This window comes from Scophthalmus maximus, chromosome 8 (genome assembly GCF_022379125.1).
Source record: "Scophthalmus maximus strain ysfricsl-2021 chromosome 8, ASM2237912v1, whole genome shotgun sequence".
Taxonomy (NCBI): domain Eukaryota; kingdom Metazoa; phylum Chordata; class Actinopteri; order Pleuronectiformes; family Scophthalmidae; genus Scophthalmus; species Scophthalmus maximus.
The window spans coordinates 7,622,287-7,649,432 of record NC_061522.1 but is presented as its reverse complement, the minus strand read 5'-3'; the positions used below and the strand labels follow the sequence as shown (position 1 = coordinate 7,649,432).

General features: G+C 43.4%; 1 protein-coding gene across 9 annotated transcripts; it reads left to right on the top strand.

Moving 5' to 3' along the window:
- Positions 1-1,382: 1,382 nt before the first annotated feature.
- LOC118313086 (nephronectin) lies at positions 1,383-26,326 on the top strand. Of its 9 annotated transcripts, XR_007031393.1 has the most exons (14): positions 4,158-4,700; positions 4,796-4,836; positions 5,034-5,131; positions 6,386-6,501; positions 7,392-7,484; positions 7,589-7,711; positions 8,371-8,490; positions 9,716-9,850; positions 10,393-10,546; positions 11,391-11,457; positions 11,574-11,644; positions 13,733-13,868; positions 19,788-19,944; positions 26,096-26,326. XR_007031393.1 is itself a non-coding variant. In XM_047334133.1 (11 exons), exons 1-10 carry the CDS (start codon positions 4,685-4,687, stop codon positions 11,410-11,412), a joined length of 918 nt encoding a protein of 305 aa, XP_047190089.1. In that variant the 5' UTR covers positions 4,158-4,684; the 3' UTR covers positions 11,413-11,457; positions 11,574-12,933. The 9 variants fall into 9 exon arrangements, 7 of the variants coding, with proteins under 7 accessions (XP_035494215.2, XP_035494219.2, XP_035494216.2 ...); XR_007031394.1 differs by lacking the exon at positions 13,733-13,868 and having other exon boundaries at positions 26,096-26,320; XM_047334133.1 differs by lacking the exons at positions 13,733-13,868; positions 19,788-19,944; positions 26,096-26,326 and having other exon boundaries at positions 11,574-12,933.
- Positions 26,327-27,146: the final 820 nt, after the last annotated feature.

The following is a 27,146-nucleotide window of genomic DNA, read 5'->3' as shown; positions in this document are numbered from 1 at the left end:
GTTTATTCTTCTCAGCTCATTTAAAGTGCCAACTTGGAAGCCCATACCCTCAGTCTGGTCTCTAAATTTGAGCTCCTCACTTTGAAGAGACTGTGAGCACCGGCACAATTTTTTTTGTCCTGAACTCTCTACATTGGCCGTGTAATGAGGGAATTCAAATGAATGTAATAATGTGACTTTTGATGACACAAATAACACTTGTGAAAAGGAGAAAATTGATTACTGGGTTTTGTTCTGCCGTAGTATAATTGTCTTGTTGCAAATTATTCCTCTCTTGGCACAAATAAACATTTTTTTCTCAGGAAAATGTTAAGAAAACTGGGTCAGATTGGGTCAAATTGGACATTTTACCAGGATCGCAGCAGGAGACTGTTCAAGTCAAGCGCGTTCAGGACAACGGGAACATTTTCAGAACATTCAGGCGAAGGGGTGGCGCCCTGGATGGAGCGCCCACTCGCTCGGCGAGAATCTTCTGGAATTGTTCCTGCTGTATTCTCACATGGGCTCACTCGGGCAGGAAAAGTGCGAGTCTAAATGTGTGAGAAGAACCACAGCCAGTATCAGAGTGATTGAGGTGGATGATTTAAGTTGGTGCATCTGCACCCAGGTGATCAGCAGGACGGCGTGAGACTTCCTCCCCATGCCCCCCCCCCCCCCCCCCCCCCCCCCCCCTCACTCAAATCTGTTACATTGTCCTGCCACAACCATCACTGCTGTCCTCATCAGGCCCTCGCAGGTGTCCCCTCCGCCGACCCCATCCCTGACCTCCACCCTCTAACCCCTCACACCTGGGTGACCCCTTCAGTATATCCTCTCAGAACTCTGACCCCAGAATGTCCATCCTCCTGGGGGTCACCTGTTAAAATCATTAACCAACAGAACTATAGTAGCAACACGGTGGTGATGAGAGTCTCAGCACCGCGACACGTAAATCAGAGAAACACTTTCAACCCGTGATTCTGATAGAGGGAGAACTCCCAGGTTGTGTGGGAGGCGATCGCGATGTAGTAAAACACACTTTTTTTTCTTTATGTTTTTGATACAAGGGGTGGAAACAATAATGACAGTTCCATTCGATTAGATCAGCGCTTTTTCAGTCGTAGCGAAATACCTTTCAGTAAAGTGCTTTACAGAATTCATAATTTTCCAGATCCTGTGGCGTGCACAAGGAACATAATCATCAACGCCACCATGACCAGTTAGCAGTTTCTCACTGCAAAACTCATGTAACTTCCGCTACATGTCTCTATCATAGACTGTAAGTCTGTATTACATTTAATGGGACTGTTTTAAGGAAGACGGGTGAGCATCTGTCTCTCCATAAACGATCTTTGTAGCGTGACACGTACTGTCATCAGACCTTCAGACAGACTCAATGCAAAGCACGGGGCCTGTATCTCCGCAGCGCATTGGTCAAGCTGGGTGATTGACGCCATTTGACACGCGACTTCCGCCTGTGTAGTCGAAGTAGGACGGACCAGGCGGTGTAATATCTTGAGATGACGAGCGGTCTTTGTGCCAATCTGACTGGAGTCGGATCAGTGGATCAAAACACAACTTTTCCCGCAAGCACTTCGAGGGTAAGACACAATTTACGGATGTCGCTGCGTTGATACGAACGTTGGTCAGCGGCCGGGGAGCTGAATGTTTTGTCCGAGAGTTATAGAGGGGGGAGAGCGTTGGAATCTGGAGAGGCTGAGGCGTTAGCATGGTATGTGGCTTGTGTTGTTAGCATGTTGGAAGCAGCAGCTATCAGGTCTGACATCGGTGATATGTTGTGTGAATATGTAAAGTTGTCGCGTTCATGCGATGTGCTGACTTGGTTGCTCGGTGTTTCAATTGCGCTTCGTGTCGGCGTGTCGTGTTGACGTCGGCGTGTAGTCGAGCGTCTCCCCGTTCTCTGCATGTGCCACATGGCTTCATGGCTTCATGTTTAGCATGTAGCATAATGTGATTCCAAACATCCTTTTTTGTCACTTTTTTGATAGGAACATTTTCCTTTTGCTCTTCATCGGCTGCTTATCCTTTGACAGTTGGCCGGGGAGTTATAATAAACACACTATTGGAATCAGTGAATTCAATTGACATGTAGCTTGTGTTGTTATCTTGGAATATCACACGTGGACATATCGGACATGTGCACTTTTCCTGTTTATGCGATATGCTGATTCAGTTGCTTGTTGTTTTAATTGTGTTTCATAAAGGTGTAAATGGTTGATATTAGAGCTGCGACAGTTAATCGATCGTTAATCCTTTACCAAATTAATCGCCAACAATGTTGATAATTGGTTCAAGTTGTTTACATGTAAAAATACTCAAAATTCTCTGATTGCAGCTTCTTCAATGTGAATATTTTCTGGTTTCTTTGCTCCTCTGTGACAGTCAACTAAACAGCTCTGGTGTGTAGTAGAAAAAAAACTTCATCTTGGAGTTTTGGGAAACACAATCGACATCTTTCACCATTTTATGACATTTTATGGACCAAACAACTAATCGAGAAAACAATCGACAGATTAATCGATTATGAAAATAATCGTTAGTAGCAGCACTAGTTGAAATTGAGGTGTCGCCGAGTTTCTAACCGCTCTGTGAGTGATTTGGTCCAATTGTGTCTGAACCAAGGCTCGATTAGGTCCCAGTGGAGCAGGTCAAGTTTTAAGTCCACAGACGTTTATGTTATTTGGCAAGTTACATTTCTGTCAATATTTCAGTGACTCCAACATTAGAGCATTTAACAGATAGAAGAAAAAAAAACAGTGCAACGGGGCAAAAATTCACTGCCTTGTTCATTTTTTGGCAGACCTTTGACAATTTTGTCCAAATTAAGCCATTAGTGTCAGTGTTATACTGCGAAATGATGGTGAGCGGTTATAAAATTGACTCTAATTTGACTTTCCAGTGCGCTCGTGGGGAATTTTTTCTCATTTGACTCTTGAATATCCCTCAAGAAACTTTTCAGATGCATCTGAACTGTCACGTAGTGCACCCGCACGCCACTGTTACATATGGATGAGTACAATTTTCTGTACAACGCTGTTCCAGGAATCTCATTTTCACATTGGGGGGGGGGGGGGGATTCACTCCAACCTCATCATTTATGAACGATGTGTAATATTTTTTGAGCAGGTGGGGGTGGGGAGTGGTCTTTAAGTGACATCTGATCTCTTTGTGGGGCATCCCCCTTTTTCAAGTCGAGGAATCAAAGACCACCAGTAATGTGGTCAACAGAGAGATCTGCAGATTATGGCACAGACACACATTTTGAAATCTCAGTCCCCCTCCCACCACGTCCACGCCGGCAGATGGAAGAGAGCACAGCGCAGCAGCTCTCTGATCAACCCCTGCACTTGCCACACACTGCGCCAGCACCGACGACGTTTATCATTCTGTTTTACTGTTGACGGACACTTTCTTTTCTTTTTTTCTCCGCTACCCTCACTTCTTTCTACTTTTTGGCAGGCGGGATTAAGTTTAATTGTATCACTTATGACAGATATGGAGTGAGGTTTGGCGCTAATTCAAGGCAGACCAGGCAAAGCCATTTTATGGGTTCTTTCCACCTCGACTGGCTGATGTGTGGTGGTGACACATTTGAAAAAAAAATCTAAGACGGGGGTGTGTGTGCATGTGTGTGTGCATGTGTGTGTGCGCACGTCTGTGCGTGCGTGCGTGTGCAGAAAGGAAGAGTTGGAAATGAAGTTTTATGAACATTAAGATTTACACGAATAAATTTAAAATATCAACCATCAGCTTCTTCTCTGACATCCAGCGCCTCGTCCAAGCAACCTCATTATTGAGTTTTGGGTTTTGGGAGGAGCTGCCAGATATGTGCCAATTTGATGTTTCGAGGTCCGACAATTTTAGGCGTCAATTGAGAGCAGAAAATCTGGTTAAAAAAGCAAAAACAACATTAGCCCTTGGTGTGTGCAGGTATAATCCGGGCCTTCGGTGAAGCTGTACGGAAGTCAACAGCTGATGCTCATTCATCGGACAGATGTGTGTGTGTGTGTGTGTGTGTGTGTGTGTGTGTGTGTGTGTGTGTGTGTGTGTGTGTGTGTGTGTGTGTGTGTGTGTGTGTGTGTGTGTGTGTGTGTGTGTGTGTGTGTGTGTGTGTGTGTGTGTGTGTGTGTGTGTGTGTGTGTGTGTGTGTGTGTGTGTGTGTGTGTGTGTGTGTGTGTGTGTGTGTGTGTGTGTGTGTGTGTGTGTGAGATTCTGCCTCTGCCTTGCGAGTGGACCACCAGGCGTCCAGACAAGGACTCCGCCTTTGAGCTTAATACAACTGATTGCACTCTGATCAGAGCTGGTAATGGTTAAGGCTTCAAAGGCCGCTACCTCTGAGGCTGCCAGCTCTTATTTCCGACCCTGACATCTTAGTCCCGGCCTTTGGAAAACGCTTGCCCTCATCCTCTGTGTCTGTCTTTGACTTCTCTAGAAAAAAAACCAATACATTCATGGATCAATTTTCTTCCTTTTTTCGATTTTTTTTCACGAACTGCAAAGAAAAAAGATTGAAAACTTTAAAAAAATCTCTTACTCCATTGCCAGATTGTCTTTGTTGACCTTGTGAATTCGTCACTTTCCAGCAATATTCTTCATGTAACGTCCATGTTGTTGTTTTGTTTTAAGCCGATATGAACACAAAGATCTAAAAGTGCTCAGAATATTAATGTGAAGGCCAGCTGATATGGAGCATAACAAGAGTACGTGGACCTTGAGTGGATATTTTTTTATTCATTATTGAATTCCTTGTATTCTCGTACTCACAGTGAATTCTTCTGTTGTCCCTCTCTTTTAGTTTTTCCCCCCAGCCTCTTTGTTCCTCTGTTTTGCACACAGGTGAGCTGTCACACCTCTTTTCTCTCGGGCACCCTACCATTACACCATGTGACCCTCCACTCCTCAAACACTCACACACAAACACCTCCAGAATTGCCTTTTAAACACACACACACACACACACACACATCACAAAACAAGTGTCTTGACAGAGACAAGGTGTTGGAGCAAAGAGGAACCTAACATGTACGTAAAAGGTTGAAACGTGGTGGAAGAAAATGATTGGAATAAGCCGACCGCTCTTCGTGGTGATGGTGCATCTCATTATGTTCTCTGCGGCTCATCAACAGGAAAGGTAAGAGTCCGTGAAAACAAACACTTTACTTAACTTACTTAAGTTTGCCTGAGGGTTGAAGAGACACATTTTTAAAGGAGAGGGGTTGTGCATCTCTCCCTCTCACAGACTGTTGGTGGTCTCCTCTGGTACAGTTCATTTCATGTGAAATGAACCTACTTGGCCTGTGTCTGATCATGTAATAGCCTCTCATGCACAGTGCGGGTGAGAGGAGATTTAACAGCAGCTATGAATGAAACTTGTCCAGCGGTTCTGAATACCATGTAGTTTATTGCACTTTTGTTTATGACAGCAGATTTTAATAAGGGAGGAGAAAGTATTATTGCTCAGATTATGAGGCCTTTTCTTACAAAAGTAAGGGGAATGGGGAAGGTGTTTCATAACTGTGTACAGATGCATGACATAGGTTCCATTGTTTTCTACGGATCCACTAAAAACCTGTTTTATGTATGTGGTTAGTATGTACGTGTAATCATGGATGTGAAACTGGACTTAACTTGAAGTAATAGACAAGAAAGTTTTTATTTGATGGCTGATGAATATTTGCACTTTTAGCGTCTTTTTGAAAATTGGTGAAATGCTGAAACAGACATAGAGGCAGTCAATACACAAATAGTAGAAATTGCAGTTGATGAAAGATGTTGAACTTTCAGTGACTAACGTTAAAATGTGTTTGAAGAAAAAGTGCAAGATTTTTTATGATTTTAACGAAGTAAAACATTTACAAGAAATTTTAAAATTTTAAAATATAATCACAAATGTCCTCAATGAGCTCAACGTGGGGCGACCTGGTAGCTCACTTTACAGAAGCACATATCACTAACTGTTTTCCAAAGGGTTAGGGTTAAAGCAGAAATGCAATGAACAAAAATGGACATTCAAAAATTCCGTGAACATTTCAAGTTTGAATTACATCTCTGGGATACAAATACAAACAATCTCAACGTGCACAGTCACATCTTTGTGCCATTTCACCCAAACCTGGGTGAATTGTACCTGTGCATCCACAGTGTTGACCCATTTAAAATGACCTCTGACCCTATTGTTCATGGTATCTCGTGTTTTTTGTCATTTTTCATTCTAAAATTTTCCCAATTGCTTCTGGGGGAAAAACTTCAAAGGCCAACCGCTGCCAATAAAACTTTATAGGCAAATGAGGTTTGTGGCTTGACTCCAGGACATCAGGTCTGCGTGGGTTCTGTGGTGAATGACGATGCCTAATGGTCTGATAACCTTTTGTCCCGGCCCCCGCAGGTCAGCGGAGGATGCGCTGGAGCACACGGGGGGTCGCGCACGGACGGGACACTGCAGCTACGGTCAAACCACTTCCTGTTGTGTGGGATGGAGGAATGTTAATGGCATTTGTCATCGTAAGTCACTCTGACGATTTAGCGACCGCACAGCCACGACCACACATACCCCCGAGTTCACAGGTTATCAGTGCAGCATCTCAGCAAAACATGTAAAGTTTGTGGGGTTGTTTGTAATTTACTTCTCAACCAATCAACTACATTAAGTCACTGCATGTTGCACATGCATCCTTAATAATCCATATGCAGAGTAATGACAGACTCTGAATGGGGCCAATGTCAGAAAAAAATTATAATACAATTAAATCTTAGTCAAGTAAAATCTACTAAAGTAGATCCTTAAATGCAAGACTTTTCATATTTAAAGATTCACTACAGAATATTTTCATGATGTAATATATAGGTGATGGAGGATGTCATGCGTATTAACAAACTCACAGATTCATCATCCCACTCTGCAGTCCCCTAATGCTCCACTGGGCATTCAAACATATTTGAGCTTGTTTCGTTTGTTTTGGTTTTTCAGCCAAGACCTGAACTCTTTTTGTTCAGTCTCACCGCTCTCATCGACATCACTCTAGGATCCGCCCATTTAGCCAGATTCGTTCCATTATTTGATGGGTTCTTTCTTGCTTCATGTCCCTCCTTTCCACCAAATTTAACATAAATGGGTTCAGTAGATTGGACGCCTGACCTTCCCAGTTCAAAGCGGTAGACAGACTAATTCAGAAGTAGTAGTGCTGAGTATCTAGCACCTGAAGAGTCAGATATTTCCCTCAGGAATGAAGATCAAAAAAAATACACAACTCTAAATGAACTCTAATGTCGCCCCATGTCTTTTTAACATGATGCTGAATGTGTTGTTTTTGCAGATTTATACCATTGTCATATTTTACTCTAATCTTATCATCTTGATGACTAGTTTCTGTGCTGTCCATTGTCGTCCACAGCGGTGTGCAGGAAGTCGTGCATAAACGGAAAATGTGTGGGACCAGACAAGTGTTTATGCTCCGGAGGGTATAAAGGCCCTCTGTGTGATGAAGGTAGAGTATTATCATTATCAGGGCTCATGGTTTTAATTTCTCAGTCATTTACCGCAAGGACCTCTTCTATACGCCGCTTGAATAACGTTTCATATTGACTCCAGATGTGAACGAATGCGGTTTGCCGGAGAGACCGTGTTCCCAGCGCTGCATGAATACCCCCGGTAGCTATCGCTGTTACTGTGAACCTGGGTACACGCTCGGCGCAGATGGATACACCTGCACCAGTGAGTCATTTCCTCTTTAAATAGAACATTTAAAACTAACAAGCCAGTATTTTCTTTTTTAAAACAACAACAACACACACACGAGGAAAATGTCTGTACGGAGAGAAGATTTTTCAGATGTCGCATCAGTTTTACGCTAAAACCCATCTGCCATCTTTATACCCTAATTGGAGATTTAAGTATCTAAGGGCTTGGTAATCGGCTAATGCACCTTGCTTAACTAAAGTAAATGTTAATAAATTCGCAGTTTACATTATGGAAAGTGATATCATAACAAAGCTTTGTCCTGATGGGGTATTTTCAAGGGCAGAAATATAAATGTGTGATTGATGTGAGATACCGATTTTTTCTCTTTAAAGTACAGTTTGGTCTCCATTTTTGTTTATGACTTCATTACCACTCACGGTGCTGCAGCCACCTGTGTGTGTGTGTGTGTGTGTGTGTGTGTGTGTGTGTGTGTGTGTGTGTGTGTGTGTGTGTGTGTGTGTGTGTGTGTGTGTGTGTGTGTGTGTGTGTGTGTGTGTGTGTGTGTGTGTGTGTGTGTGTGTGTGTGTGTGTGTGTGTGTGTGTGTGTGTGTGTGTGTGTGTGTGTGTGTGTGTGTCAGTGGCCCGTCTCTCTGACCGAACCTCAGCCTGTGTTCTCCCCGTCTGTCTTCCAGGAGAGGCCGCATGTTCCTCTCTGCGTTGCCAGTTTGGTTCCCAGATGGAGAGGGGGGGAGCGGCGCGCTGTCTGTGTCCCCCCGGCCTCCACCTGGCCGCTGACAACAAGACCTGTGAAGGTATAGTGCCACTTCAGAAACACCGCCTACATCATATTACTGTGGTAATGACTCACACGATCCATTCCTCACATGTTAACATATATAACTTTTAATGCTTCTTAGTCCGAGCGTCGGACTGAGCTCAAAATGGGATTCTCGTCATTATTCACACCGTGTTGATGTTTGGGGAGAATATTTGTATTTATGAAAGTGGTCACCCAATTTGGTAGTTATAATCTCACCTTTCTGGAAGATTTAACATTTTTTTCACTTATTGTTTCTATGACCCACAGCCTTACTGGTCAGAAAAGAGGTAAAAGTAGAGTAAATACTGGACTGAACTCTACTGGATCGGGTTGGCCCAGCTGTAATTGCAGCCAGAGGAATAGACCTATAAGCTTTTTTTCACTGCAGACATTTTGACAGTCATAGTAGGAAAATCGCAGGTGTAAATAAATAAAATCAACGATGGCTTGATTCCATTGAGCTGCTTAAGTTTCCTGGTCCTTGTGCTGTGCGTTCTACGACTTGTAAAAGGTCCGGCAGTAAAAAAAAAAAAGCAGCAATTCCAACCATCTTGCTGCGGCTATCGTTTCTATTTGGCTTTATTTGTTAAGCCTGTCCAGCCTTTAATTAACTGATGTAAAGACAAAGGAACCCTCTCTGTCCACCAGTCCAGCCGCTTTATGACTGAAGTCTCTCTTCGATAGCTCGCCTGCAGTCACCTCATGTCCTGTAATGAAGCAAGCCTTTCCTTAGCCACTCTCGTGGCTGTTAAGGAGAAATTCTCACAAACAGTGGTGGGAACAATTCACCCTCCGAGGCAAAGAGAAATCATTGCTTTTGTCTCTGTCTTGAAAAAGAGGTACACTGATGTAGAAGAGACTATCCTGTAAAAAAAAAGAAAAGAGACCCCAACAAATACACAGCGCTTGAGGGATCCAACACCTCGAGCAAAACATTTGTGCATTTGGGTCATTCCCCGTTTTTCAAAGCTTCAGTTCAAAGCGGCGGTTGCCAGGTCAAAGTACTAATTTGTGTCCCTCGCGTCTTTTTGAGGCTAATTATTGTTGTGAGGAAAGACAAGAAACATGCGGGTACCTTGTCCGTGTGTGTGCGTGCGTGCACGTGCGTGTGTGTGTGTGTTGTGGGACAAAGAGGGACAATGGTTTGGGAATTGTTGCCTCTTTGCAAATGAAATGTGTTGCTGGTGTCGGGACATGTGTTTGTGTTTTGTTTGCAGATGTAGATGAGTGTCAGCACGGGGCCGATGCGTGTCCACCGCGGCAGACCTGCAGGAACACTTTTGGCAGCTTTGCCTGTGTGTGCCGGGATGGTTTCGTGATGGGGACGATCAAGGGCTCAGTGCAGTGTCGAGGTAAAAAAAAAATATAACAAAGCACCTTTCCCTGTTTGTTGTGTAGTGGTGATGTGCAAGAATTCATGTTGACATAATTTGACGGTATGAATAGTATTTTTTTTTTTTAAGCCACATTCAGACCAGCTCCACGTCAGCCCCTTGTAAATGACTGAATGGATCAGAGCGCAGCTCCACATGTTCTCCTCATCTGCGTTAATTGGCAGGGAGAGGGATCACGTGAAGATGTGCTTTGGCAGCAGAGGATCTAGAAACCATGTTTATTTGATGAGCACTCATAGCTCACCCACTCGGCTGCGGGCTCACCCACAAGCTGTTTTGTTTTCATCCATGTGATGTGCATTGCAACATTATCTCTTTAGCAGGTTTGAAAACACACAGCTCTGAACCCCCCCTCTCTCCATACTGATCTAATGTGACTCCACTATGAAGCAGCTCTACCTTTACCTTCATGTTCTGAAAATAAAAAGATATTTATTCAATACCCGACAAGCATTAGTCACACGTAAACATTTCTAATCTCCTCCTCTTGTTCGCCACAGATAAGGATGAATGTTTGACCGGGTCCCACCGGTGCAGCCGCCATGCTCAGTGTGTCAACACAGATGGTTCCTACACCTGTCAGTGTTTGGGGGACTACTTTGGCAACGGACACACCTGCTGGCCCAGGAGAGCCCCACAGTCCAAGGCTCTCATGTACTTCAACTACAAGCTCTCCAAAAGAACCAAGCAAATACAACCTTCAACTTAGAGCCAACGCTCACAACTTGACATGGCTCAAATAAGAGGGAAATTAAACATTAGAGAATCATTCAAAACGTTTAAAAGATGCGAGCAATGTTCAAACTCTTTCACGGCTGCCAAATATTTTGCCGTTGAGCAATGTTAAAAAACTGTTTTGAAGCAAGTGGAGATATTGTGGACACTGAGCCTGTTATTTCTCTTCCTGCTCAGCGAGGCTAAAGCCTGGAATCACAGAGCACTGTTGGTTTGTTGTCGAAGAAACCCTTCATTTAACAAACGCTGTGCAGCGGGAGCGGACTCTGTACTTTGCTTGTGTGCTTCAACCCCGTGATGACAGAGGCGCTTACGCCGTCATCACCTGTGACACAGAAACTCTAACCCTGCTATTGTGCGTGGGATGTACTTTGTACAACACAATGCCGTGCGAAAGACGCAAACGTTGCCTGCCTGCGTCATTAGTCATTTTATTTAATATTCCTCAATGTGTGAGTTTCCTTCTGGAAAAAACTGCAGTTTCGTCAGAGCACATCAGAATTTGTTAATAAAAGGCTGACCTCTGGTGGATGGATAAGGAAAGATTTCTCTAAACTGAGGTATTTGGGTGAAACAAAACGCTATAAAAGGATACGTACTGTAATTTGTAATTCAAGAGTTGAATAATTGAATTTTGAATTTTTTTTTAAAAAACAATCAAAAAGATTTTGGGGGGAAAATAAACAGAGTCCGCTACAAACACAGCCTGATGTTTTCATACCTCACTGTTTATCTGCGGCCCTCTTCCTCTGTTGTGCCACAGGGAATGTTTTCAGACCCACTAAGTCACACGCAGGGCGGACTACCACACAGCGAGAGAGCACAGACAGGTCAGACCAACCAAATACCACGTATCTTTGTCTGTCAGCAGCTGTCTGGAAACCTCTTCCTGTGTTCGGAGAGGGCAAGAATGGAAATTGAAGTTGGTTTTTGATGTTTTCCTCAGGTCAATTTCACGTTTCCTTCCGAACGATTAGGCTCGTGACCCTGGGAGAGGGGGAATTGCAATACTTGAAGGTAATAACTGTAATGACAGGAGACGGTGGTAGGGGGCACTATGTGTTGTGTCGGGGGCCTCAGTTGTCGTCCCGCAGGCTTCGCAGCGCTGGTGAGAGTGGAGCTCGCGGTGAGAACAGGCAGCTGCTGCCTGCTGAAGGGCCCTGCCACTGACCCTATTCATCCCAACAGCAGGTGTCACATCAAGTCCCCGCCTCACCCTCGCGCACGCACATTCACACGTTCCCCTCACGCGCACACACACACACACACACACATACGCACACACACGCACACACACACGCCCATGTGCAAAATCACCGAGCCCAGTGCACATTAGGGGGGGACCTGGAACTACTTACAGAGAACAAAGAGGGAAATCAGACAAAAATGCAGCCTCCTCGAATAAATCTCACCACAATGCTGAGAAAAATCCCCAACCTCACCCCGAGAAATGCAAGAAAAACCTGGTTCCTCTCTTTCAAAGCAGTCAAAAGTGTCTTACAAAAGCAGAAATAGAAAACATTTTAGATAAAAGGATCCGGGCCCCTTTCTGAAAAGGACCTCACACCAAGATGGGTGTAATTCCAACCAGAAACTGGTTTATTTACCAAAAAATAATAAGATTTAATGCCAAAGCACTTAGGTTCCAAATAAAGGACAACAAGTGGTGGGCACACTCGAGGGGGCGAGGGCGGAGAAAAAAAAAAGGAGGACGACGCCGGGGCGGAAAATTTCCCTTTTCTCCTGCTTGTTATTTTCTGGTCCTCTGTTTACACGACACAAGATTTCACATGGAGGAGTAGCTGCAGGAACAGTGGCGCTAGAGCCGTGCAGAGTGGCCTGCGCCAAATGAAAGAAAACAGTAAACATGTCAGAGGAATTTTGGACGACGGCGGTGACACAAGCCCTCGCACCGAGGCCGTGGCAATTTCGCGGATCAAAGCGCCGCCGCCGCGGCTTTCCCCCTATATAAAGCAAAATCAACATTTATCCTGAGAAAGTGAGCAATGATGCTGACAAGTGCACAGAGCCAACGACAATACAATAGCGGAGATGCTAGGAACAACCGTGCCACCCACGTTGCTGACAGACCGTGCTTTCAAACACCACCGCTGAACTGTAAAACCACTAAAACCCCTGTCTTGCCCATACTGTCCTTTTCACTTTAGTTTGAAATAAGCCAGTCCTTTCTCCCTTATGCTCCCTCCATCAGAGGAGCCCTTTCCACAGCAAAATTCCGTTATTATGTCTCTATAATGTCACTATAAGGAAGAAAACAGCGCAGTGTTTCCATGAATGAATTCAAATTATAAATGCTAACCAATCCCACTCGAGGGGGGGGGGGGTGAGCCAAAGTTTGAACCCTCTGCGTAAAATTGTAGATCTTGTTAGGAAGCCATTTTCTCTTGCGCTTGCCGCTGCCTACAAGATCTGCGGCGGAGTCGAGAGAGTGTGACAGCTCACTGCCCACAGCGATCTTGTGCGATTCCGTTTGTGCACGACTGAATGTGACTAAAATGAGCTGAACTCAATAAAGGCTGAGCTTATTGGTTCTGTTGCCACATCATCATTCCCTGATGCATTTGTGAATCTTTGCCAAAATGAAATGAATCCGGCTCATTTGTTTCAGCTCGGGAATGGAAATAGCATCGCGTCACTGCAGCTTAACCAACCTACTACACCCAATTTCCCCATGGGGATAATTAAAGCTCCCCGTTATCTTGGAGGCGGCAGTGCCCTCTCGGTCACTTTTAAATCACATTTTGTGGAGTAATACACACGAGTCGAGGGAAAAAGGCCCAATGTGCACCTGCGTATCTCTTGTAATTCTCATTCATACTAATGCGGTCCTGATGAAAGTCCTGCTGTGTGTGTGTGTGTGTGTGTGTGTGTGTGTGTGTGTGTGTGTGTGTGTGTGTGTGTGTGTGTGTGTGTGTGTGTGTGTGTGTGTGTGTGTGTGTGTGTGTGTGCGTGTGCGTGTGTGTGTGTGTCTAAAGGTCAAATCTGAAATATCCATAAGAACTCAAACGTCTTAAAAAGTGAACTCCCAGACACCCTTGTTCAACCTACACACATGCACACACTTTGACTTCCTCTTTCTTTCAGACGGTCTGAGCTTGCCTGTATCGCCGACCTTCATTTTCCACGTTTCAAACCCTCACCATCACTTTGAACTCGGCTAAAAGAAGACCGGCCCTCTTTTCCTCTCCTCTCTTCTGTCTGCTCCTACTCTGCCCACAAGGTACGCATAACGACTGGAACGGCCACATCTCATAACATGAAAGTGGAGACTTGACCTGACCGGAATTCACTGTGCCTAAATCATTCTTAATATGAGAGCCGGGCGGCCTTGTTTCGGGGGATTATCCTTCATAGAACAGGAAAAGATTTTCGGCTAATCTATATAGGAATGCCCACTCTGGAGAAGGTGAGGGGAAGCGGGGGAGCCGGGCCCAAAGAGGCCAACACACTTCATTATTCTTTTGTGCCACAATTAGAGGCCAACCACCGAGGGAGGCAATATATTTCTGTTCTTCTACTACATGTGTGTCCTCCACGCTACGGAGAGGAGAGGTCGCCTTGTGGTGTAGTGCAGAAACATCCAGTTGATTTATGGATTTGTTCGTTTGAAAGGAGATAGATGGGCAGTTAAGGTCATCTGTCAGTCAACATTGCCAAGCATACTCCAGTTCCGGTTTCTCAGATGTGAGGAATTGCCACCGCCGTGCTTTGTATCTTCATGAATTGTTGGTCACTGGTTTTAGTTTTCTCTGGAGACGCCCGGTGGTTTCTTCTTCTCTCCCGTAGACTGGCATTCATCAGTTTTTATGGCATTCTATACGACTAATCGATTAATCGCTGAAATAATCGAGCCAAGAAGCGGTAATGATCCTTTTTTGGGACTTGAGCTGATGAACCCGCGAACGTTCCTCCGCGGAGATATTGAGCTTCTTTGGGCTCATTGCTTCGGTTTGACTGCCTGCAGGCGAGTGTTGCTGTTTTGGTTTGCCCCAGCTCCACGCTCTCATGGCTTCGTCATCGGACACAGCAGGGATCTGAAGAAAGCTCTGATGGAGCCACACGTACACGGGCGCTCAACAGTGGAGCATTTAGTAACCCAGGGAACAGATGATTGAGAGAAGTTGACCTAAAAAGGGAGCTGAAGATACATGAATATTGGACTTATAAACAAAACTTCAAATGCGTTCTTTTGTTTTAAGCTTGTTCTGCTGCCTCCAAGATGTCAACTGATGCAGCTTCAATCAATTCTGTTCACAATGAAGGATGCGCTGTGAATAAATTCAAATCAGCTATGACGCGGGCAGGGCTTGGAAGGCTGGGGATGTATATACAGCATGCATGTGTATTTACGTAAGTCTCAGACAGGGCACGCATCTAATTGCGTTTGTGTATATGTGCGAGTGTTTGAGGAAGGTTCTGGCAAGACGAGCGATGGGCACAGTTTTAATTATCGCCGCGCTGGAAGCTCGAACAGTGGAATCGTTGTGGAAAGGGCCACAACAGCTGCAGTGGCTGTCTGCTGGCCGCCCAACAGAGATCTCACTCCCGCCGCGCACCCGTCCAGCTTTCCCTGTTTCTCTTTCTCTTTCGCCCCGACTCCGCTGCTGGTTCAGGTGTCTGGGGCAGCGAAGGAAGCACTGGGTGGCATCTGCCCAGACATCGCCGAGCTGGCAGCGGCCACTGTGTTGAGGAATGTATGAGAGGGTTGCTGGCAGGCTCCCTGCTTGGCAGGTTGTCCCGCAGGGGAATCACTCAGTGAGAGCAGACGGCGGCCAATTCCCTGTCAGTGACCAGTGATCTCACAAGGGGAGTAGCTGGGGGAACATAGACTCAGACACAGAGAGGGACTGTAGTCACGCTGTGTAATACCTTCCCATTCACTCTGCCTGGCCGCCGCCCCGCCCCGTCCCCCGTGGGGACACACTCTCAACTTTCAGAGTGGAACCGGGAAATGAAAACAGTGTGTTCCGCAGGACAACTTCAGCGGGTGGGAATTGTTCTATCACCGCTGTGCTCAACTTGCGTGTTCATTACGACTGATTTGATCAAATGAATGTAAGCGTTGTGACACGAACGGGAGCAGAGCGCAGGGCGATTTATGTGTTCACGGTATTCAGACGCAGGCATATGTTGCCCGCCTATCTCTTTGACAAAGCAGAGGAAACAAAATGTCGCGCAAGAAAACTTCCCCGTTTCCCGCTCCACTTCCAAAGCCATACGAGCCAGGCCAAAGCCGAACCTCAATTTCCACTTAGGCCAAACTTGACGAAGAACCGACAACCCCCAGAAACCTCACCTCAACGTGACCGCGCCGCAACCACTTGTGGCAGTCCGTCCCATCGCTGGGATGTTATGAACCATTGGTTGAGATATTGTTTTACTTTAGGCTTAACTCTGTCTATTTTGGCACCATGGAAAATCAACACTGTCGTCCATGTTGGCCCCATGAATTACTGGCAAACCGTTTGAGTTTGAAAAGGGTTCTGCAAAATTAAAGAAGAAAATAAAATTGAAAAAAAATCGAGTCTATTTTGACGGAAACGTTAAAATAGTTTGACGTGGAATGTTTCTTGAAGCCCGAGCAAGAGTCTGATTTTCCATCCAAACGAACCAGTCTTTAGCTTCTGACTCAGGTGCTGCCAAGAGACTCGAAAAGAGCCTTTGACTCGAGGTCTTGGACAAGTGCAACTGTTTGCAGTGCAACACTGACATCTTATGGAAAACCAGGAGATGTGCGTACAAAATTGAAGAGTATGAAGTGCTGCAAAACACATTCCATTTTCCTGAAAATCTGTTTTTTAACCAGTATGATTTTTGTGATGTTTAAGTGAACAGCTTGTTTCCATACTGAACCCTGGTTTTAGCAAAATCAGTCCATCATATGAGGTTTAAGTCAAGAAATATTTGGGGGAAATTTGTTCGGACCATTCGCATCCAGAATTATGAACGGTTACACAGTTTAAGTGCTTTTTTGCAAAAGAAGAAAGTGCAGACAAACCCTCTACAGCCTTGAAAGAGCAGGAAGTTGTGGAAGGTGAAGAGATGAATCGGACACACCTGTGAGCTCGGGGGGGAGGAGGTGGGGTACCAGACGCAGCTCAGAGCCATGTGCAGCTGGAAAAGTGCTGAACCGTGGAAATGGTTTAAAATTCTTCTCCTTCTTCTTCTGCACTCTCATTTCCTGCGGCTCTGCAGCGTCCTCAGACCCTCCTCGGGCTGAAATGCATCTCGCTCCTCTTTGACCTTCAACCAACTTTTGACTTTCACATTGGGACCAGGGCTGCCACTGAGCGATGATTTTCGCAATCGAGGAATCTGTCGATTATTTTCTCGATTAATCGTTTAGTTCTTTGGTCCATAGAGTTATGGCCATCCTGTTTCCCAAACTCCAAGATGATGTTTTGTTTTGTCCACACACCAAAGATATTTAGTTTACTGTCACAGAGGAGCGAAGAAACCAGAACATATTCACATTTAAGAGATCAGAGAATTTTGACTTTAACAAAAAGAAAAAACTACTTGAACCGATTCATAGATTATCAAAATAGTTGGCGATTAATTAAATAATCGATTAATAATCGATTAATAATCGATTAATCGATTAATTGTTGCAGCTCTAATCGGGACTATGAAATCATATTTGGTTTCTTTGAATTTAATGGACTGATTAAAATGTAAGTGAAGGAAATTTGTGTTTGATGGTTGGACTGCATTATCAGTTTTGATTATTTGGTTTTCATTCCAAAAAATAGTAATGTCTAAAGCTTTTCCCTTTAAAGAATTTGATTATCTGACAAAATCTCAATTTCTTCATATAATATCACCAAGTTTATCAAAATGGTATTTGCGATAGGAATTAATTTGCCACTAAAGTTGTGAGAGTTTCATGACGCCGAAAAGCTTGAGACCAACAGTTGAAATGTTGTATTGACCAGTCTCCATCACTAGGTGGCGCTCATAATCTACTTTTACATTTGCTGCTCTTCTGTCCCCCAGTGAACAACTCCATATGATCACAAAAAAAATAATATCAAGCAAGGCTTAATGATGACTCTTGAATGGTTCAAACACTTTCATTTGTATAATATCAAATATAATGTTCAATATACCTCTGGTTCATGCACCAAAACATGGACATGGTTTTCATATTGTTGTGTATAAGGCTGATGGTTCCTCCTGCCGGCTATGGGTGGTAGATAAGACTAGAAAAGCACTATATAGATACAGTATATCATTACAATTTATTAAAATGCAGTCCATTCATATACAAGTTTTATTTTTTCTAAAAATATAATTATGGATGTTAGCTTCGTAACTTTGCATACAGTACACTTGATGAAGATAAAAATGACTGGAGGAAATGTTCAATGTAGTATTGCTGATTATGTGGGTTACTGTTAATGCCTCATATTTGCATTTAATCCTTCAAGGGACTTCATATGTCAATTTTAGATATGGGCTGTAAATATGGGTTTAGGAGAAACAGTTTTCTTTTCTTATAGGTATATTGCTTAAAAAGTTTAACTCTGACGTCCATCCAAATATAATGTAGATGTGTTTTTTTATTGCCCGGTTATCATCCTTTGTTTATCATAGGAAGTCTGTGAAAAATTTGACTTTCTTCTGATGTGTCCTTGTCAAGCGTAAGTGAAAGTATTTGGCATCAAGCGCACGAGACGGAAGAACAAAATCTAATCCTCAGAAGCTGTAGGGAGCAGGTGAAGGGAAGATGTGTCGGCTAACTGAGGCAAATCAGTGTTGCTGCTGTAAAAGGGGTCATAATCGATGGCTGATCCCCCAAGGGGCCAAGTCTTTAGATGGGGGGGGTCACACATGAGAATAGTAGTTGAGACGTGAGATTTTCTAGAAAGGCATCACCTCTGACCTTGTCACATGTCTGCTGAAACCACGGGGATCAATTAATGATTGGTGACATCATCAAAGTGTCTGGGTTTTCAGTTGCTCTGCCCGAGTGCAGGGAGTGAATTCCCAGGTCGCTTGTGCGTTTGCGTTGCTTCATGTTCTGCTTTGCGACCTGCTGCTGTTTTTGGTTCCGAGTAAGCTCCAGTTCAGGAAATAGATTGAACTCATATTCTTGGCATAGTGATTTGTAGCCACATTTGTAACATGGTTGGCAGCAACATTCATTCTGTATTGTGTCACACTCAGTGTCTGATTACCATCCATTTATAAGTGCTGTATTTTGAAAACATTGTTTGGTATAAATGACGAGAACACAATCAAAACTCTCCTCCTTTTTGATTTTTTTTTTTTTAAATCAGACTTTCACATGATCAGGATTTAGATTGACTTTGGATTTTGTTCCCGTTACTTCCAGAATTAAGGAACAATGATTTCAGTGACCAAAAACTATTTAAAGGTAAATAATGAAATGTGACTATTGTAAGGACTTGAAAAAATATGAATCCCGTAAATTTAACACTAACTCAGCATAGTAATTTGCTCATAATAAAAATACAAACATGTTTAGCAGCTTTACCACATAAGCCTACACCAGTTTTAGCTGACATTTGCTAATTTGCACTCAACAAAATGTGCAGCCGAGGCCGCATTATTATTAGTTTTGCAGGCATTTGGTCATAAACAAAGGTACTGGACAAATTGAAACTTTGACAACCTGCCAGAGTTATTACAATCCACCCAGAGGAGGACGTGGATATATATATATACCAAATTTAATGGCAATTGAATCAATAGCTGTTGAGACATTTCACGCAAATGTCAACGTCATCATGGCCCAAGAGAAAAAATTCAAGGGATCATTAGGATTCATCCTTTGGGGCCCATGAATGTCTTTGCAAAATTTAATATATGTCCATGTAATAAATCTTGAGAGGCTAACATGACTGTCCCTCCAGCCACACAACTATATATGGTTGAAAAAGAGACAAATAAGGGTTATATAAAGTTTTACTTGGAACAGACAGAAGAGAAACCTAATATTCACATTTACATTCATCATTATCCATTTACACCTCTTCTCTTTCACTCTTTGACATTCGACCTGAACCGTCCTTGTGGTTTCTCCACTGGCGTAATATTTTTTTTTCCTTTTTTTCCGCTGCAAACAATCAGTCATCAGCTTTGTTTGAAGAGCCATCTATTTTTTGCCCTGCAGATCTGTCTTTGGAGGCCAAACCAGGAAGAGGTGATGTCATGATGGCTATCACTTACAATGCTCCAACCCCCTCCCCCCGGACCCTCTCCTGAGGTATGACCTCAGCCTGGGTGTACAGAGGGAACATCTGCTCGATGATCTGGTTGGCAGGATGCAGGTTTGATCTGATGCAAGACATTACACTGGAGAGAGGTTTATTGTGTGATGTGTGTGTGGGGGGGGGGGTATTTAATGATTAAATAGGTCAGGAACAAGGAGACTAGTTAAAGGTTTTGCATCCTCGTATCTGCTCTTCAAGCACGTCTTGAAACTGTGTCCCTGACATTTTTCATGAAATGATTCAATATCCTGTATCTGCAGTTCCCAATTATGATCTGCCACGTGGTGACCGCTCTACTATAAAACACGGCATCGAATTGAAACCTTTTTAAGATTTGTATTGTTTATTTGTGACCTTGTAGTTGGACAAAAGGACTGTGAGATGCCGTACAGAGTTCAGGGGACTCCTAGTATGCCGGACCTTGAGTAAAGATAAGATTTAAGCAACCTTTTGTGATTCGCTGACACAAAACAACACATTCTTCAGACACTCCGAACGCCACAAAGACCCTGAAAACTTCTCGTAGAATGTTCTGTGTGAGGCTCGAGTATGCGGCTTGACCGTGTGCGTCAATGTGCGGAAATCGAGGACGTGGTTTTAAACTTGCTGTGGAACTGCTGTAAACAGCGTCTTTCAATGGAACATGACTAAAGCCTGCTGGAAAATTGCTAAATGTCGCTGTATGCTGTAAAAGGTTAATTTGCATATTGTATTTGCATTCTTCCTAGTCTCAGCAGGTTTCAATCATTTATCTATTTGTTTTACTCCAAGTCTTTCTGCTAACATGCACCAGTCCCTCCAGGATTCCACAGGCTTTTTTTGGTGGACAGTTGTTGTGTCCTAAAATGCAAAATTTTACAGCAACAGTCTTCTTTTTTTAGTCTTTGTTTACGAATGAAATTGCAGAAGCAAGAGAAATCTGCAAAAATTGGAATATTAAAAAGATGTGTAAAGCCTTTCACACCATATTTAAGCATCACCTTGGAGACAAAACAATATTTTCCTTTGCCTTGCACGGCCTCTAGCAGGAATTTGTGTTGGTATATGTGAAACGTTTGTGGTTGTGAGGCTGCATCTTCACAACCACAAACCGGGACAGGAGTTTGGTGAGATATGGCTTAACCTTTGGCACTGGGACTACAGTACTACGATTGGTGAAACTTACGACATCCTGGAGGAATTGAAATACAGTATTGTGATACAACCGATTTCCAAATGAAGCTGTTCTAATTGACATGTTTTTCTATTTCTGGTGTCGGACAGGGAACAAGTATGAAATAGTGACTGAAACAAAGTCCTAGATAACATATACATAAAAAATTTTTCCCAGTAGTCGCAAGCCATTCCAAGCTTCTGCTCTGCAACTTACTGTAAATCCTGATTTTAAAACACAATGACAAAATCAGTCTAAGTTAAAGACGGCTGTGCTGTGATTTCAGCTATATCAACCAGTAAAACGGTCACTTAGAAAAGAACTTTAGAAGCTCTTCCTCCACTATGTCCGCTGCCACATGGTCAATTGAATGAATTGAATGCATATAGAGATTTAAAGTTGCCACATTTGATGCTGGGGGCTTAGAAAAAAAAGAAAGTCCAAAGTCAAGGACTTTGGAGTCCAAATGCTGTCAATCACTGTTACGGCCTCCCTAAATAACCAAGAAGCTCTACTGGACTAATAGAAATACCTCACATCAAATCATTTTGGAACAGCCACAGCTGGGCAAACTCCAACACTCGGCCAGCTGAGCAGTGGTGCAACTCACTCAGTCAGTCAGCAACTTATATGGCTGTTGTTATCCAGCCCAAAATAATACATTCATTGTATGTTGAGTTTAATTATACTGCACAATTGGAAGAAAGAAGCGACCACAATGTCTAGTCCTGTCTTTAGCAGTCAATTGTCTATGGTACATCTGTGTTACACTGTATTTATACCCCTCTCTGGCACACAAACACACACACACACACACACACAAATATACTGACACGTCGGTTAAGTGTAGCAGATTCTACATTCTGTCCTTGAACACAGCGTTCCTTAGATAATACAAGATACTGCTGCATCTTTCCCAGGAAACAAGAAAAACGATTCGTAGCCATGACGAAAACATTACTCATACATACCCATACATACAGTACAATACACACAAACTTTTTTCTGCATCAGCCTCTTACAATGAGCAAGGAGGCCCAACATGAGTTTGCGAGTTTGCGATGAGCCTACTTTATTGACATGACCATTATCAATTTCAGTTTTGCACATGGTTTAAATAAATCCTCCAGACTGAACTTTAAATATATGCAAGAACTCAAAGGACTTGATTGGTTACAGATTTGTAACATGTCAAGCACAAATTCATTTATCAAAAGGGAAATGTCGACGCCAATCCTTTGCACGGCGAGGCAGAATGCTTAGGGCACTCTCAAACCTCACTTGACTTTTACATGTTTGGGAAATGAGAGGGGAATTCACATAACCAAAGGTAGTGCCTTCGCAATAGTAGAGCAACAACAAAAAACACAGTTATTCAGTGAGTAAATAACAGAACCTCGAACAGTCCACCTGTAAAGAGAGGGACAGGTGGCCGGGGTACAGGTGCACCGCCATGTGTCCACTCAGAAACAAGCGCCTGCAGTTGGTTGAAGTACGACGAGCCACCAGCCACGCGACTGCTTTGTCCGACAGCTGTGCCGTCCAGGGTTAACTGTCCGCCGTCTAACAAGTGACTGTGACAGCTGCTGTCAGACACTTACCCTCCCCAAGACTTTAGGACCTCTACTCACTAAACCAAGGGCGGGGCGGGGGGGCAAAGGTGGACCTCTCTTTGCTGCGGGTAAACAGAATTGTGTAGCAGGGATCTGTAAGAAACACTCAATCAAAAGTGTCAGATGAGGCGTATGTCTGCCCAGCAATGCCCGTGACTTGTGAAGCACTTTCACCGCATGTCAATGGACGTGTGAAATGACGAAGGCCGCGCGCTGTTGGGACCTAACAGAGTGTCCTCCTCTGATTGGTGCGTCCTCTGTCTCTGTGCGGCGGAGGTAGACGCGGTGAAACCAACAGCTCCCCGGAGACAACATTCAAATATTACCACCCCCCGACATTATTTCTAGAAGGACTCGCAAAAGGAGCTGCGCCAAAAGAGCCGCCCGTTTGAAATCCGAGCCGACGTGATGCACTGCTGCCGTGCCTCACATTCGCTGCGGAAAAATGCCGGCGGGTCTCGCCAGGAGCCCCCCTCGGATGGCAAAATGAACCGCGTGTGTGAAGGAGTGTCGTCTCAACGCGCGTGTCTGTCATCGTCGGGCATTTCAACCCCACGCTAATTCATGGAAGTCCGCGGCGCTAATGTTGTAATCAATCCTGACCCTTGAGTCCACTCTTGCACAGTCTGGTTGGAGACAGGCAACGCGCCAGGGTTCCTGAATGGCTCGCGGCTCAGCGTTAACCCTGACCCTCGTCTCGCACGCTCGCACGCCCTCGTACCTGTATCCGTGCGTTTAGTCGGCCTGGTGTTGTGCCCTGCCCAAAGGTGACGACATCCGCTAATACAGATTCATATCTATTATCATTTAACGTTCAGAAAGAAGGAGAATTTTTTCTTTTTTGCATTGTATGTTTGCACCTAATTTACCTCACATCTGTTTCACCATAGCGTCATTTTACTACTGCTACCATCATGTCCATCCCCTAACCCTCCTTCGTTGTTCCTCTGAGGTTTCTTCCCCCCTTTTCTCTGTTTTGATTTTTCCTTCTTTCTTTTTTACGAGTGGATGTGGTACAGGCACATGTACAGTATGCATTGTAATTTTGGGCTATAAAAGGAGAGAAAATAAATCTGGTTTTTGTGTCTTTGGTATATGATTAAAAGGCGAATGATGGAAGCTGATAAGCGGTGCACATCTCTCGGGTGACAGCGATAGACATTAAAATTCACGAAAGTCCAATCACAGTGACTGTTTGGTCCAAACTTTAATCCCAATTTAACTGGATTAAAAGTTTAGACGTGCTTTTACCCCTGTGGTCCAGTTCATTTGGTGTGGACAGAAGGAAAATGGTACATTGGTGCCTTGTAGTTCTGTTAAAAACAAAGTTATATGGACTTCCAGTTAACCAATTTAACGTGCAGGTTGGGTAACTGTCATCCTTGCATCATCAGGGCTACATGCATCCAGTGGGAAAATCGAATTCCAAGAGCTGTAAAGGTGTAAGACTTCATATTTACGGCTCTTCGTTTGTTTGGAAAGAGCCAGAGTGAACGCAGACCGGATCAGAACTTTCATCTCTTTTGGCCTCCCGAAACAAAACAAGTCTAATACAAAAGAACCAAGCCACAGTTGTGAAAGACACCCCAGGTATTGTGAGGTGTGGATTTGACCTAATTCCCAACGGGCTCCGTGTCGTGTCTGCAAACTGCAGCAGGACCACACTGCACCCGGACGCCCCTCAGTTTGGATAAGTCGAATACAGGCTGAAGTCGGTCGGACACAGTGTTGGACAGAGCAGAGAGCTGGTGAGGAGCTGACCCCTCTGTGGGCCCTTTCTCTTGCCCATCAGTGGCTGGTGTCTTGCTGTGTGATGGCTCAACAATGGGGATTGTCATCTATTGGCATTTACTTTGAGAGCTACAACAGAACAAAGCCAAACCAAGAATGAGAAAGAAACCTCTGTGTCTGTATAAAATATATATATATATATATATATATATATATATATATATATATATATATATATATATATGAGCAGATAATATGTCATTGCTGTCACTTTTACCGGGATAGGAATATTCCACATGTTATATAGACAAAGCCAGTACAGTATCAGCTGTTAGAGCCATTAGGAGGAAAAAGGACCCTTTGTATTAATATATAGGTAGGCCACTGATGTAACGGTATAACAATAATAAGTACATGAGGAAGGTAAATAAGCAAAGGTAATTGATTTTCATTGTTAGTGGTCACATAAACCAGATCCCAACGAATCGAATAGTGAATTTATGTGATGTGAAATTTAATTTGCTTTGTGTTATCCACTGTTAAAATGCAAATATTTGATGTGTGCTAGCTTTATGTGCTGCAGCATACACAGACAAACACACGGCGGCTTGATTGGGTTATTATTGCACTTTATATAGCGAGTCACAAAATTATAAGTGGAGTTTTAGCTTATGAATTTTGAGGCTTCAGTAACTTGGCAGGAGTTTTTTTTTAACTGTAATGGATATTTTATGGTCCTATTCTAGTGTTAATAGGCTAAATGTATTCACAATATATATATATATATATATATATATATATATATATATATATATATATATATATATATATATATATATATGTGTATATACTGTATATATGAACAAAGTATCCATAATAGAAATGGTGGAAGAAGTATTGCAGATTGCTTAGTATAATACCACTTTGTAAGAGTAGTGTTAAAGTACTCTCTTACTAAATTCATTTTAGAGTCTATTGTGATATTGCTACTTTTACTAAATGTTCTTTGCTAGCAAAGCTGGAGATATATGCATTATGTTTTCTGAGCTGATCGTATGTTTGTATATATTTATTTATAATCTGCAAAGTATGGTAAGGAGAGCTTGTTGTGGTGGTAATATTTCTGTTTCATATGCTATGGAGGGAAAAATGGAAATATAGCATGAAATGTCAGTATCTCAAGTAGAGTACATGAACAAGTGGGGCCCTGGGGCAAATATCTATTGTTGTTCTTTTAGTGACCTCTATACCACTGGAGGCCTCAATTGTACTTTGTAGTTCCATTATTTCCTCAGGCACATGCAGACAAACCAACCAGTACTCAAGAGCTGAAACTGTTGATGAATTTAGTTGAGGGAAAATGTTTGGGCAGCAAGTTTGACACCTTTTTAACTGGGAAAAGGCCAAATTCACTCGACGGCCTCATAGTCCGAGTAACCTCAGGAGCCCCCTCTCTACAGCAATAGCACTATAACTGTTTGTGGGCTGTAATGAATGTGCAGCTGCCTATTGTGTGTGTGTGTGAGAGAGAGAGAGAGAGAGAGAGAGAGAGAGAGAGAGAGAGAGAGAGAGTGGGTCAGAGGGGAATCCTTAAAGTGAAAAAAGTTTGAGGATCCTGCTGTCCATTGCTACCCATCATCATCATCTTCACCATCATCATCATCATCATCATCGCCGCCCCTCCCTCCCCCGCCTCGCTCTGTTTTCCCAGATTCATGCACGTGCAGCTCGCTCCCGCCGCTCCCGCCTCACTCAGACATTCTGTCGCCAGCGACGTGACGTCACCTGCGCCAGGAGCCTCCTCCGCTCTGAGCGGTTTCCCTCCGCCTGCGCTCGAGATAATCTAGTCCCCCCCTCGCAGCGGCTGCCCTGAACTTGACTGGTGAACTTGCACAAAAAAATGCTGATAACTTTTTTTTCATCGTTCGACCCGATGTTTCTTTAGTGAATGTGCAATGAGTAGAGTGTGTCTGAGCTTATGAATACTAATACTAATAATGATATGAATCCTGTGGTATAATGAACGCTTGTGCTGTATGTCGGTGAGTACTCAGTGGTATTTTGTGTTGCTGTTTGCCAAACAATAAGAAATTAAATGGCAGCTTTTTTTGATTTGGCTTATTAAATAATCTTCTTTTTTTTTTTTTGCAAAATCGCCAAAAAGTATTTTTCCGCCTATATTATAGAAAAAGGAAACTCTTTAAATGTTGGACTGTTGGTTAGATAATAATCTAATCTTAATCACATTAGACTGTGGGGATTTACAACAGGCATATTTTCCCACTACTTTCTGATATGTTATAAGCCAAACCAAAGTTATTGATTAATTGATGAAAAAATATTGGCAGACTAATGATAATGAAAGTCATTTTAGTTACAGCCATGCTTGTATGGAATTTAAATTTGTAGTTTTTCATATCTGTGATCACACTCTTTTTGTGACAGGGAATTCACCTTTTCGCGCCTGTTTCGATCAGATTTCACAAACTATTCTAAAATGACTCGCACTATGAATGGACAGGTTGAGCTCACTTCTGAGGAAATGGAACTTCATGTCCTCTGCTGCTGCTGCACTGCCCGACTGCTATTTTCATGCACTTCCATGCAATATTAATGAGATGATCTGAAGAAGACCTGTTCGAAGTTTCATTCTTGACATTGCAAAATGACAACTTGCATCAGGCTTGGGCCTTGTGTTATTGTAACAAAGTGAGAATTTGAAATGATGGCATGTGAAACCATTTTCATGCCCTGTTCTTGGG

Bases quoted from the DNA above. Each gene is read 5' to 3' on its own strand.
- LOC118313086 (XM_035638320.2), top strand. The intron at 4,837-5,033 runs GTGAGCTGTCAC...TGTACGTAAAAG, and splicing joins TTCCTCTGTTTTGCACACAG to GTTGAAACGTGGTGGAAGAA. The intron at 5,132-6,385 runs GTAAGAGTCCGT...CGGCCCCCGCAG, and splicing joins GCGGCTCATCAACAGGAAAG to GTCAGCGGAGGATGCGCTGG.